The sequence below is a fragment of the Neomonachus schauinslandi genome, chromosome 1 (assembly GCF_002201575.2).
Source record: "Neomonachus schauinslandi chromosome 1, ASM220157v2, whole genome shotgun sequence".
NCBI lineage: Eukaryota > Metazoa > Chordata > Mammalia > Carnivora > Phocidae > Neomonachus > Neomonachus schauinslandi.
The window spans coordinates 80,760,027-80,773,432 of NC_058403.1; the positions used below are offsets into that span (position 1 = coordinate 80,760,027).

The 13,406-nt window shown below is 46.2% G+C and overlaps 1 protein-coding gene and 1 pseudogene across 2 annotated transcripts; both read right to left on the reverse strand.

Moving 5' to 3' along the window:
• Window positions 1-2,744: 2,744 nt before the first annotated feature.
• LOC110582527 lies at window positions 2,745-3,362 on the reverse strand (annotated as a pseudogene).
• Window positions 3,363-4,798: 1,436 nt separating this feature from the next.
• On the reverse strand, window positions 4,799-13,336 carry EIF2B5 (eukaryotic translation initiation factor 2B subunit epsilon). Of its 2 annotated transcripts, XM_021692317.1 has the most exons (16): window positions 13,090-13,336; window positions 11,938-12,062; window positions 10,909-11,094; window positions 10,638-10,815; window positions 10,265-10,345; window positions 9,968-10,045; window positions 9,386-9,698; window positions 8,202-8,347; window positions 7,838-7,979; window positions 7,614-7,715; window positions 7,329-7,436; window positions 7,052-7,142; window positions 6,627-6,750; window positions 5,925-6,050; window positions 5,398-5,508; window positions 4,799-5,244 (listed from the first exon to the last, which is right to left on the reverse strand). In XM_021692317.1, exons 1-16 carry the CDS (start codon window positions 13,279-13,281, stop codon window positions 5,185-5,187), a joined length of 2,163 nt encoding a protein of 720 aa, XP_021547992.1. In that variant the 5' UTR covers window positions 13,282-13,336; the 3' UTR covers window positions 4,799-5,184. The 2 variants fall into 2 exon arrangements, with proteins under 2 accessions (XP_021547992.1, XP_044770639.1); XM_044914704.1 differs by lacking the exon at window positions 7,838-7,979 and having other exon boundaries at window positions 7,614-7,680; window positions 8,301-8,347; window positions 13,090-13,330.
• Between the last annotated feature and the right edge of the window lie 70 nt (window positions 13,337-13,406).

The window sequence follows — 13,406 nt, forward strand, 5'->3', positions numbered from 1 at the left end:
CGTTTCTCCTGGCATTAATCATTGCTTTACTTTTGCATTTGCTTTTTAAAATAGTATATCTACCATTAAGTCTTACCATATATTCTAATAGTTTCTCAATGCATATTTTGTTTACACTGTCAAATATATTAGATAATCCAACCATTTTTTTCCCCTTGGAGCCTTCCATTCTCTTGCTCTGGTCTGCACTGTTGGCTGTCTCAGCCTATGCACGGCTGTCATCCTGGAACTTCTCTGCATCATCCTCAGAATTCCCTTCACCTCTCCTCCCTGTTGGGTCCCCATTTCCTGGATATTTTACTCCTTTGCTTTGGTAAAGCACACCCTTTGGTGGCTTACTTTGAAAGCATGGGAAATAACACCCTTTTCAAGAACTTGCAAATCTGAAAATATGATTGAAAGTAACTTTCCTTCAGAATTTTGAAGGTATCACTACATTGTCTTCCAGCATCCAGTGTTGCTATTAAGCAGTCAGTTTAAGCTCTGTTTTTCCTAAGGCTTTGCACATTACTTGTTTTTACTCTCTCTGGAAGTCTTTAGGAAGTTCTCTTTATTCCTGGGGTTCTGAAAGAAGTTTTAAAGATTTTATTTATTTATTTATTTATTATTTATTTTTAAGATTTTATTTATTTGTCAGACAGAGAGAGAGCACAAGCAGGGAGAGCAGCAGGCTCCCTGCCAAGCAAGGAGCCCAATGCAGGACTCAATGCGGCACTCGGACTCCATCCCAGGACCCTGGGATCACAACCTGAGCCAAAAGCAGACGCTTAACCACTGACTGAGCCACCTAGGCTTCCCGGGGTTCTAAAATTTCATGGTGATATGTCTTGGTGCTAATTTACTGTGCTAGGCACTTGGTGAGCCCTTTCCATCTAGAAATTCAACAATATTTCCTTGAATTATTTAATAACATCACTACCATTTTCCCTGTTTTTTATAACTCCTGTTAGATGCTGGACCTTCTAGATTGATCCTTTATTTTTTTTCCCTCCTTTATCATACATTCCCTTTTATTTTTAAATGACTGCACCTTTTTTGGGAGCTTTTCTTGACATTTCCAACCTTTCCCCTATCCAATTGGATAGGTAAAATGTTCACAATTCAAAATTCAACTACTTAAGGATGGATGTAGTCTCCATCCTATTCAGGTATGCAGTCCTCCAATTCTCAGTAGGAAATAATTCACTTATTTTTAATTTCTAAAAACCTTGTTATCCAGTTCTCCCTTTTCATAGTACTTTCTTCATAGACACAGTATCCTCCCTCTTTGAATTTTAAGAATAATTATAGCTCCCCGCTGCCTTGAGGTTTTCAAAAATCTCCCTACTTTCTCATTGTTTCCTTCATTTCAGTTTTGTTTTGGTCCCCACCTGTCACATTGGAAGTTTCCTCAAATGTTCGATGGCCATTGGCGGTCTATTCACATTTAAGAGCAAGATACTAAAAAGCTGATTGGAAGCTGTCCATGTACAGGGCGTTTTTTGTTTTTTGTTTTAAGATTTTGTTAAAATAATCTCTATACCCAAAGTGGGGCCTGAACCCAAAACCCCGAGATCAACGGCCGTACATTCCACTGACTGAGCCAGCCCCCACATACAGGGTTTATTAACTAACAGGTTTCACTGTAGGGTGATCAAGTGGGGGTGATGATGGCTTTTTGTTTTGAGGAAACAAAAAATATAAGTATTTAAAGGCTTTCTTTTTTCCCCGTTTTTCAGTTTGTTTTTGCCTGGTATGTGCTGATATTCAGAGCCCTCATATACTTTCACTTAATCCCTCATTTCCAATCTAGCCCCTCCCCCCATCCCCATGTCTGCTCTCGAGTCCAGAGGCTCCAGTACCTCTTCCCTAAGGTTCTGAAATTTCATTCATTCTACTGGGCACTCATAAGCTCTGTCAGTCTGAAAACTCAAGACCTTTGGATTTAGGAAAACTTCATAAATATTTCTTTGATAATTTCCTCCCACCATTTCTCCAGAGACTAAATCTCCCACTTCTCGCAAGATTAGCAGGGCTAATCACCTGGCTAAATTGGATGAGGTAGAGACCTGGGAGGCCTTTTCTTATATAGATCTTTGATTCCTCTCCACCCCACCCTGTTAGCAACAAATCCTTATCCCCTCTGCTGCGCCTTTTCTGGGTCTAAAAGGGCACATTGGGTTTGCTTTTTGTTAAAAACCACCTCAGCAGACAGAACCCATCTCATTCTGCTCTGTTCAACTTTCACTCTTTCATTTTTCATTTTTCAAAATGTCAGTGTCTCTCATGCATTGTGATCACCTCAGGTTTTCCTTATTGAGTTATGGGACTTTTTTGAAGAATTCCTTTAGCATTTAAATGGGGTTTGGGAAAAAGTAAAAAACCCACGTGTTGGGTTGCCTGGGTGGCTCAGTTGGTTAAGCGACTGCCTTCGGCTCAGGTCATGATCCTGGGGTCCCAGGATCGAGTCCCACATCGGGCTCCCTGCTCAGTAGGGAGTCTGCTTCTCCCTCTGACCCTCCTCCCTCTCATGCTCTCTGTCTCTCATTCTCTCTCTCGCAAATAAATAAAAAAAAATCTTAAAAAAAAAAACCCCACGTGTTTAATGTGCCATATTTAAATGGAAACCCTTTGCTTTGCTTTTTTTTTTTTTCTTGATTAAACATATTTATTTACAGCATGCTTGACTCTGTGACAAGCAGGCTTGAGCCCTGGTCATTCTGGCTCTAAAGGGCAGTGTGTTCTGCAGACAGGTGCCTGCCACTCTACCTCTTTAACTCCACCTGTGTGTATACCTTGGTGATATCATGGTATCTGCCTTCAGGGGGCTGGTAGTTGGAGATTGGTGGTGTGTAATCTGGCCCTTCGCTTTCAAAGGGGAACAGATTGGGGTCCCGCTTGGTGGCCTCCACATGTAGCTCTGGGGACAGGAGTTGCAGTTCCTGCAGAGCTTCCTGCTGGGACTCAAGCATGGACCTGATGGCATCCCTCTCCTTCTCATGCTTTTGATGCTTGTACAGAGACCACTTCTTCAGGAGCAGAGCTCTCTGCTCACTCTCAAAGGAAAGCACCAGGTGAGGCTGCTGTCTTGCTTTATCCAAGAGCCTCACAGGTGTAATAAAATCTTCGATGGGAATTAGCTCCTGGCTAGCTTTCTCCAGTCGTCTGATCCTCTTTTTCAAACGGTCCTTTACTGCTTGGTCTTTTTCAGGATCTACCTTTTTCTTCTTTCACAGAGGTTCTGCTCTCATGGGAATGAGCCCCCAGAAGGACAAAAATGAAGCTCGCTGGTGGGTGTCTCTAATCTGTGTCTGCCATGTTCCCAGAAGCCAACTCTGAGAGCACAGAGCGTGAGCAGAAACTCCCAGCGCCGCGAAGGCCATGGCCCCTCTGGCAGTCGACCCGACCCGCTGCTTTCGGGCGCGCGCCCCTTCATGGTCCCGCCCGCAGTGCTCCTCTCAAAGGTCCAGCCTTCCCGTCGTTCCGCGTTCCCCACCCTTTGCTTTGCTTTTAAAGTCCCGTTCTACCCCTTTCTACTTTTAGGCCACTCAGGTGTCACAATCCTGTAAGCCTTCCCTAATTACTCCACTGGAAGGAATCTCTTCCTTCTATAAAGTTCTTTGGCCACCCTCTGATCCCTGCCACCCATTAGGTACAAATCAGAGGTGCCCTATAAGTTATTTGTATTTAACTGCTCCTAGTAGTCCATGCCATAACCTTTATATGCCCTCTAGGCACTAGGTCCTGTATCTGAAAAGCAAAAACTGAGATTTACTGAATAAGAAAAGTAAATTAAGCTCCTGTGTTTTCCTCTTTAGAAATACTCAGTAATGCCCCTCACATCCGAGTACAAATCAGTATCATTTTCCTTAGCTTACTCCTTTCTACCCAAATAAAATGAACATTGGCAACCATTTTATCTGTGATGTTCAGGAGGGCCACTCGTTACCAGTAACATTTGCCATGGTTTAAGTGTCAATAGGGTAAAGGTTTTAGGACGACAACAAAGAGCTAAAAAAGATGAGACAGAAGGGCATGTCTCATAGTTGAGGTTAAAGGAGACTATATAGCAAAATGGCAAACTCCAGCATGGCTCTATCAATGACCAGTTATGGGACATCTCTGAACGTTAGGCTCCTCATCTGAAAATGGGGATAAGACCTACATCATCTACTGTGAAGTTTAGTTAAACACATGAAAAGTATTTACCAAAATGCTTATCATACAGTAAACACTCTCTCAATATTAGGGGAAAGCCCATTTCATAGGATCTTCCTCTGTTCTTAGGATACCCATTGCTGCCTTGGGGTTATATTTGCCTCTGGAGGCAATTTCCCTTCACTGAGACACTGAATATGCTGAAACGGAAAGAATTCTTGATTATGAGATTCAAGTCCTTAGCTCTACCCCTCTTAAGAGTCTTGAGACCTTAAGCAAATTTCCTTATCTTGAAGATGTTGAATATCCCAGCTTCCCTGGTAGTAGTACTGGGTCAACTGGACAAAGCATGTGAGGGACTGGCAGTTGGTTAATGGACTTTACATAGCTTGGATCATCACCCCTGGCAGGAAAGTGTTTGGACTAGGGCTCTATGGAAACAGGCTCAGGCACACCACTCCAGGACCACAAATTGGTCCACAGAGGCTGGAAAAGAATCTAAGCCTCTTGACTACCCATGAGCAATGGTCAATTAGCAAGGCACCACAGTATCACCTAGTGGCTGTTAACATGCCACTTCTCCCTCTCCCCTAGGTGTTAGGGAAAAGCTGCCAGGTTCAGAACTCTTTGGTCACCTACATCAAGAGCTGATCAGTCAGAATTGGAGAGAAACCAAATACACCCCTCTCTCTCTTTTTTAATATTAACAAATACAAGCAGCAGAAAGGGCCAGCTGCTCTCTGCTGTTCCCTGAGAAAGCCAGAGCACAAAAGTGTTCCCCTGGGCTTCCTCTAACTGCAGGGCCTGCTTTGCTCCTCCTTGGGCAGAGCTCTGTTCCAGCCCAACTTCCCTTTTCCCAACTCTGCGGTCAGGATGGGAGGCACGTGGTTGCTGGCGGTGGGAAGAATACTGTAGTTCCAGCGTCTGCTCCTTTGAGTCTCTGCTTGGATGGCGGTCACTCATCCTTCTGCAACTAGCTTCTCATTTGCTCTGGCCCAGAAGCCAGGAGGGCTATCAACCACACCCACAGAAGCAGGCAGTGCAACTTCAGTCATCTTCTGATGACTCCTCTTCTGCTTCTTTTAGCCACTGGATGAACCTCTGCAGCTGTAAGGAAGCAGAGTGGAGAGCTACTGAGGGAGGGGCATATAAACATCTTTAACAGCCACAGAGTCCCAGGGACCAATCACTCTGGAGTCTGTGGCCAAGAGCCAGGGGACCAGACAACCACCGTGGTGACAGGAGGGCGGCCTGACTCACCTGTTGGTTCTTGCGCAATTGCCGGCCCTTGTCAGTCACATCCTTTTGGCTGAACCAGCTCAGGATTGTTTCCTCAGCCAGGATCTCCAGCTGGTAGAAAGCCATGAGTACCTGCACAAGGCCAAAAGGAGAGATCTCAGGGACCTTGCAGAATCCAGCAAGATATAATAGATAACAAAGGAAGAGGAGGCAAGATCTTATCACCTCTCTCTACCAGACTGTCAGCTTCCTTTAAAACACCAAGCAGTTGCTTTTAAAAGAGACAAAAATGAGCTTTTCACTCTGCTACTGGGACAGGTATAATTTCTGGAACTAGTGCTGGGTCGCCGGGATAATCCCCAAATGGTTGCCTTACTAGCCTGGCTCCCAGCTGTACCATCCCAGCAATCAGCACAATAATAGGGGTGGAACGGTGCTATTAATCAAATCCTATACTGGATTCGTGTCGGCCTGTTTTGTGTCTCCATGGAGGTAGCCAAGACCTGTTTCCAAGCAAATCCAGGACTCTGGGGCGAGGTGGTATTCACCTTGGCCATGGAAGTACTAAGAGCTTCATGCTCCAGGAAGAAGTCCTCAATGGCTGCCAATGCTTCCAAATGATCAGCTGCACGCTTTATGTAGTTCCTAAAAACAGGGCTCCAGGACTTGAGCAGCTATGGAAGAAAGGAGAAGGGAGCAAGGAGCTGCAATATATTCCTAAGCATGCACCTATACCCGGATAGCAAAGAAAGTCAATACTGAAAACATGGGACTTTCAGGATATGAGAAAACAAGAGGGAGATGATACAGGCCTGAGGAATCATGTCAACCCTGGCAGTCAGGGCTGGCAAAAAAGAAAAGATTTCCCAGGGAAAGTGAAAGGGGGTCAGATGCTATAGGCTGCCTCAAAATACCTATTACCAGCCTAAAGGATCTCATTCTGGGTCAAATCATTTCAGTCGGAGAATATAAAAGTCCAGGTCTATTCTGGGCATACCTTTGGGGTCTAGTATGGTCTGAATCCTGGAGTCTCAAAGAGCACTCAGTATTGAACCTAACTTGACTTCTCTGGACCAGCCAAGTTTGCTCTAGTACCCAATCTGCATCCAAAGGCAAGGAGAAAGGAACCACAAGTAACACATATTCCACAATAAGACCTTCTACTCCCTATTTCCTTTAAAGTGAAACATGGCAAGGACGTGGATATGCCTCCACCCAGTCCCTTGTACCCAGCCCCGATCTTTGCTCACGGGAAGCAGCAGGGCACCGTAACGGTTTGGGTCCAGCAGGGAATCCGTCTGTTGCAGGGGGAACTCCAGGACCACGTGGCTCAGTACCTGCATCACCTCTTTTAGGCTTATGTTGTAGGCATACCTGTGGGGAGATGGAGGTGACACCAGGGCCTTCACTGGCCCTTTTAGCCTGCTGTAGGATTATGACTTTGGCAGGACACTGGGGGAAAAGTCGGCTGGAACCACATGCAAGAGGAGGGCTTTGGCAGGGGAAAGTCTGTGCTGAGGCTGGAACCTAATGCTCTCCTTGCTCCTAATGCTACTGGCCTTGTCCATTTGGGATGCTGAGGGAATCAGTTCCTATTTGGGAAAGGAATAGGAGAGAACCTCTACCTGCCTGGGATTACCTGGAGGAGAGAAGAAAGAGGGAGGGCTGGTCTTACTTGAGAGAGTTGATCTCTAGGACTAGATTGTCACAAGAAATGTTCTCTTCCTTGCCCCGCTGTAGTGTTCCCAGGACTTCATTCTGGAACACTGAAATCAGAGCACGAGTAAGTTCATGAACCAGTAACACTCCAGAATGCTTTAAGTTCTCTAGTCCTGACTTTATACCAAACCCTTCTGGGAGAAACACAAGTCTTTGGCTAGTTGATCCAGACAAAGAACAAACTCGGCGGTTTTCTTCTTTTGTCCCAGCACACTGCTCCCCTGGCCAATCACCTTTGATGTCATCCATCTGTGGGGAGCCTGCTCGGCTATCTAGCTCCTCGGAATCCACACTCTGCTCACTTTCAGTTTCACTCTCTTCTTCCACGTTGATCGTGAGTCCTGAGAACCCATAAGGGTGAGAAAAAAGAAAAGTAAGAGCTGTTGACAGAGAGGAATATATCTGTCCTGTCTGAATGTATAAAGTAATGAACGAGTAGGCGGATTCTGAAGTGTTCACTTTTCATCAGAATATTCTGACCTGGGAAGGGGGGGTGACAGGAATAAGGCCTCGCTCACCCCACAGATTCTGCCGTAGTTCCTCTTCGTCCTCCACATTTATGTCTGCAGCTCTCCAGAGGTAGCCCTGGCCACCAACTCCGACTTCTGCTGGATTGTAACCTGGAAAAGGCAGTGATCTTTAGTGAATGCATAGGAGAAGCACAATCCCTCCAGGAAGAAACACTGGTTTTCCCATGGGGCAGAGAGACACACAGATGCCCCACACCTAATTAGCCTCACACCTTTCAGCTTCACTTTCTCCTTTTCTTGGTTAGCCCCAGAATCGTCACTGAACTGGCCATCATCCTCATCTTCTTCTGCATCTGGAGGGTACAAAGAGATCACCGAGCCCTCACGCAGCGTGATGTTTGGGCCCACCACCACCTAGGGGACACAAAGAGTGGGTGACACAGCTTCATTAGTGTGTTGGGGAAAGGTACATCCTGACAACGAGAGCGATTTTTACTAAGCTAACTAGAAGACAAATGAATCCACTGGATTTGGACTCTCAATTCAGGCTGGATCATGGGTGGACATAAGGCCCCTCTGGCTCAGCATGACCACCACTCAGTTTGGGGTCTTTGTGCAGTATGGAGCAGGTCTCACCTGGGAAGTGAGGACACAGCGTGGCTTCAGTGTAACTTGTTCCTTGACTTCAGCATTGTCACAGAGCAGAGACTGATGGATTTGTGCTCCAGCAGCCACTCGGACACCCCGCCACAGGTAGGCCTGGTCCAGCACCACGTTATCACCTGGCTCAGAACAGGAAGTACTCCTGGTCACTCAGGGTTCCAGACCAGGGCCATTCCTGGAGGATAGGGCTGACTGATACCAGCATGGCTCCCATCCAGCTCTGATACTCCACCCCCAATTCACCAGAATCACCCTCTCCCCCTCTACACTCCAGCCCGAGGATAGAACAGTGCTTAGCATGACCATCCTCCACCAGGTTTACAACAATCACAGACTATATACCGGACTTAAGAACCTGAGAAACTTCAAGATATCTGGGGACCCCTTTGAACTCAAGAACCTTATTAGAATCATATCCACATCTAGAAGCAGAACTAAAATTTCCCATCTCTTCTTGTACACTTTAATTAATTTTTTTAAAGACTTTATTTTTAAGTAATCTCTACAGCCAACGTGGGCTCAAGTGCACAACCCCAACATCAAGAGTGGCATGCTCTACCAACCAAGCCAGCCAGGCACCCCTCTTCTTGTACATTTTATAATTAGAATCTTATTGTTCTTTTAAAGGACAGTTCTATTAGAAGCATCCCATTCCTACAACCAAAGTGAGTTACCAAGAGGCCAACCAGGCAGTTATGGTTGAGTAAAAAGAACACTGGACTTAGAATACTTAGATTCAAGTCCTAGCACTACCTCTCATTACCTATGACCCTGAGGGAGACAACCTCTTTGAGCCTGTTTGCTTGGCTATAAACTGGAGATAAATAATACCTACTTCACAAGGTTTTTGTGAGGATAAATGAAACAATGTATGCCAAAGCCCTTTGTAAACTGCAATGCACCAAACAGATGTTATTATTGCATGTTAATTATCCACTTGGTCCTGAATGTGAATAGGGTACTCTGGAATGTGAAGAGTCACCCAGTAAGAGGCTCACAGGCCACAAATTTCACATCCCCATTCCCTCCTTTATTAAGGTAGCCACTCTAGTTCCTTATTCTCAGGGACTTATCCCTTTGTATCCTTCTCTACGTGCCCCCCCCACCCCAGGTTCCTGCTCCTAGAATGACCATCCTGACTTCCCCACTGTGCTCACCAATGTGGCAGCCGGGGCCAATGACACTGTTGGTGATAAAGCAATTGCTGCCAATGACAGTGCCAGAACCCAGAAGCACATTTTCCTCCAGGATGCTGCCATGGCCCAGGCTGACCTCAGGCCCTCGGTAAATGTTATGCCGGGAATGAGTGCAGCTCTGGGTTGTGTTGTCAGTGAAGTTCGCCTCTGGGGTGAGAGGGTAGACCCATCGGCGGATGACATCAGCGCAGACTGCCGCATACATGTGCAGGTTGGAGACCCGGGCACCATATTCCCTAGTTGTCACGTGCATATGGATCTGGTTTCCTAGGATCTGAATGGGAAGAAGGAAAGGGAGGTAGCCCAAGCAAGTAAGAGAGGAAGAACACAACCAGGTACAACTCTTTTTAACCTTAAGTTCCCCTCTGCCCCTCAATGTCATAGCCAAATGGCTAAAATTTTTCTTTGTGTCTGATTCCCTCTCTCCTGCAGTTCTTTTCCTTCATCCTAAGGCTCCATAAAACACAAAAGGGGACCAAAAGTTATCATCAGCATGGGATAATATCATAGTCCTCTTCTAAAGAGGCCCGGGAGCCTTCTTACCTCCTCATTCACTAATAGGCCTCGCACAAAGTCATCTCGAGTTTGGTAGTCAAAGTTGTCTGTAAAGAGTTGAGGCACCTGTTGGGGGGGGAAGTTGGGTGGGGCCAAGGTGAGTGCTATTCTCTGGAAACAAAAATAAGTCCCTACAGACCTATCAGACCCTATGATAGCTGGACAAGGGCCAGAATCCCAAAAAGGTTCCCAATGGGATATTGGAGTCAGGATGACAGCACCTATTTACTGTGGAACTCAGAGTTCTACTCTTTGGATGTGCAGCCCTGGCCCTGAAAAGCTCACCTGAGGAGAGCAGATGCTGATATGACAGTCCAGTAAATCATAGCGAATCTCTACTCCATCTCCACTGCCCTGGAACAAACTCTGTGGGGAGAAGGTATAGGACTTTATTTAAAAAAAAAAGATTTTATTTATTTATTTGAGAGAGAGCAAGAGAGAGCAAGCAAGCAGGGGGAAGGGGCAGAGGGAGAAGCAGACTTCCCGCTGAGCAGGGAGCCTGATGTGGGACTCAATCCCAGGACCCTGAGATCATGACCTGAGCTGAAGGCAGACGCTTAACTGACTGAGCCACCCAGGCACCTGGTATAAGGACTTCAACCTGTCTCCTGCTGAAGCCTGTCACTCTCCCACCTCAAGGACCCAGATACCCACACACCAGCGGAAAAGAAAACCGTCGAAGGCCTTGGGTCTTCTGGAAATGGAGAACCCGGTTTGTGGCACTATCCACAGCCACTACCACATTGTCCTCATGGCAACGAGTTGGGTGGCTAGGGGACGACTCTTTGAAGATCATTGTCATCACAGATACATTTTTTTCTAGCTTCCGCCTCAATCTATAAAGTATAGGAGGGAGAGAGCAGCAAAACAGCAGTCTTAGGGCTCTGCTGGTCACACACCCTTTGTCCCTACCATCTTCCCATCCTGACCTGTGTTCTTCCAGGGCTCTGGTAATATTGATGTTTGAGACGACGTCCCCATACACCAGAAGGAAGTCAGAGCGCACCAAGGCCTTGGCATCAACATCACGGAGAACATCCCCCAGTGATCGATATAATTCTGATGTAATTATTCGAACCACATTGAGGGATGTAGGGCGGCACCACTTGGATTTCCTAAAGGAAGGGGATGAGGGGAATGAGCAAATCAAGCATAAAGATCATGTAGAGCTTCCCTATTTTTCTCACCCATTCAACATTCACACCCCTTCTCTATGGCTTTTTGGGCTTCCTGCCAGCATCCTCTACTTCAAAGAGATTTATGAACTGTAATTAATGTTTTCAGCATCCTGTGTCACCAGTCTTGTTTTATGGGTTAGAGAAACATGGTTATTTCTTCTCCATACCCTGACACCTGTCCCCCAACACGGATTTGAATTCAAAATCCTGCTGAGATTTAGAGTATACAAAATATCCTGGGAACACACTTTCCATGCCACTTCTCTCCATCAAAGTCCAAACCAAACTTAGGAACTGTCTAAAGGACACCATGCTAATATCCTAGTCTTTATTCCCTGAACTTCCATAAATCCTGAGATTCACTCTTTTTCAAGAAGATTTCATCAAACATTTGTTAATTAACAGTGTTTACTATGTACTTTGTACGAAGCTAGGCACTGGGAATACAAAGATGAGAAAGAGCTCAATATTTAGAAGCTCAGTGGAAAAACAAAGATGTTAGTCTTGCAACTTGCATACCGGAGCCATTAGATAAAAACAAAACCTATGGGACAAAACTTTATAAGTGAGATCCAGAAAAAATCCAAATGCTATTCTTTAATCTTCGTTACAACTTTAGCTGCTCACCTCCTGATAAGTGAAGAGAAAGCCCTTAGTTCTTATGATGGAATCCAAATAGACATATTTTTCCCCTCACAATTTCCCCTTATTTAGTTATAACCATCCTAAGGGAAGTGGAAAAAATGGTGAAACATGGAAAGAAAAGTTGCAGAGCCTTACAGTAAATGTTCCTTGATTTGGGCAGCCTTCCAGCAACAAAAGACAAAGGTTTCCTGTACACCTGTGGCAGTCAGAAATTCCAGAGTGTAGTCAATTAGTGCCACATTGGCCAGGGGCAAGAGGACCTGGAAGGTAGAAGATGAAAAAAGTCTGAAGTCTTGAATCCACGAAGGGCCTCTAGGTACTATTCTTTCCTCCACTTAAGCACAATTTTCACTTCCCTACCAGTGTTTCCAAACACCATTGTTTTACTTTATCTTCTCAAGTGAAAAGTAATCAGGCCCCTGCCTTTGATGTTCATGGCATCCTCTAAGCATAAGAATCTACTGTGAGAATCTAATAGTAAGCATGGAATCTGCTTGCTTAGCACCGGGCATAGCTGCTACAGAACAGCAGGCCACCTTGGCAAAGGAAAATACTAAAAATCAATCATATCTCCAGAAACTTAAGTAATGATAAGTCCATTTCCCCCATAAAATTTCCTTCCTTGATACCTTTCTAAGGGGAGTCAGAGACTGGCCACCCCAATCACTTGTCCCAAATGAACTACCTTTAGGTTTTTTGGGAGGAGTGGGGAGTTAGGATTTTTCCTGAACTGAATGCAGCTCCCTGTCTTTGACTTAACTGGGGACCGCTGAGTGACCCAGCAATCCCTAAAACTAACTCGGTCCAGTTCCCCAGTATCTAGACAATACTGGGTCTGCTGGCAACCAGCCACTAAACCTGCTCTGTCCTCCTTTTGACAGATGGCACCAGCTGTCATTAAAACCTGGAAAGAAAAAAAGCACACCCTCCAAGATTCAAAACGGCTGTTACTATGGGATTAGACTGTTAACAGTCTGCTTTTTTTTTTAGGTATATGACCACCCTTTTGCAGGCGAAAGGAAGTGTTATTCCCATTCACCCAAGGATCTTTTTCCACTGCACAGTTAAAGGCATTACAGCCTCCGTCTGAAGCACTGAATCCCCAAGTAAAGGCTTCTCGTAAGCACTGCTTCTACATTTAACCCTCTGCACGCCTTCCAAACCTCAGGTGGCCAGGACTACGAGTGCCCATCTGCCAGAGCACTCCTCACTAGGCAGCCGAAAGGATAACCTGCCCTAGCCCGGCCACCTTCGGGCCCTCTGGCTGCTCCCGCGCGCGGCCCTCACCCGAGGCTGGTCCTTGGAGATAGGGAAGAAGCGGCGATTGAAGCTATCTGCCACCAGAACTGCTTGCAGGGGTGGCGGCGGTTCCTCCTCGGTCCCTTTGGCGCCGCCGCCGCCGCCGCCGCCGCCTCCCGGCCCAGGGCCGCTTCGCTTGTTGGCCCGATTAGCCACCGCACCAGACGCAGTCGCCGCCATCTTCTTCCCTCACGGCCACCACTTCCGCACGGAAACTGACACCGCTCGCAGTAGGGGACAAAAAGGACCCAGCGCTCGAAACGCGATGAACTAAAGGGGAAGGAGGGAGGAGACGGGGAGAGAGC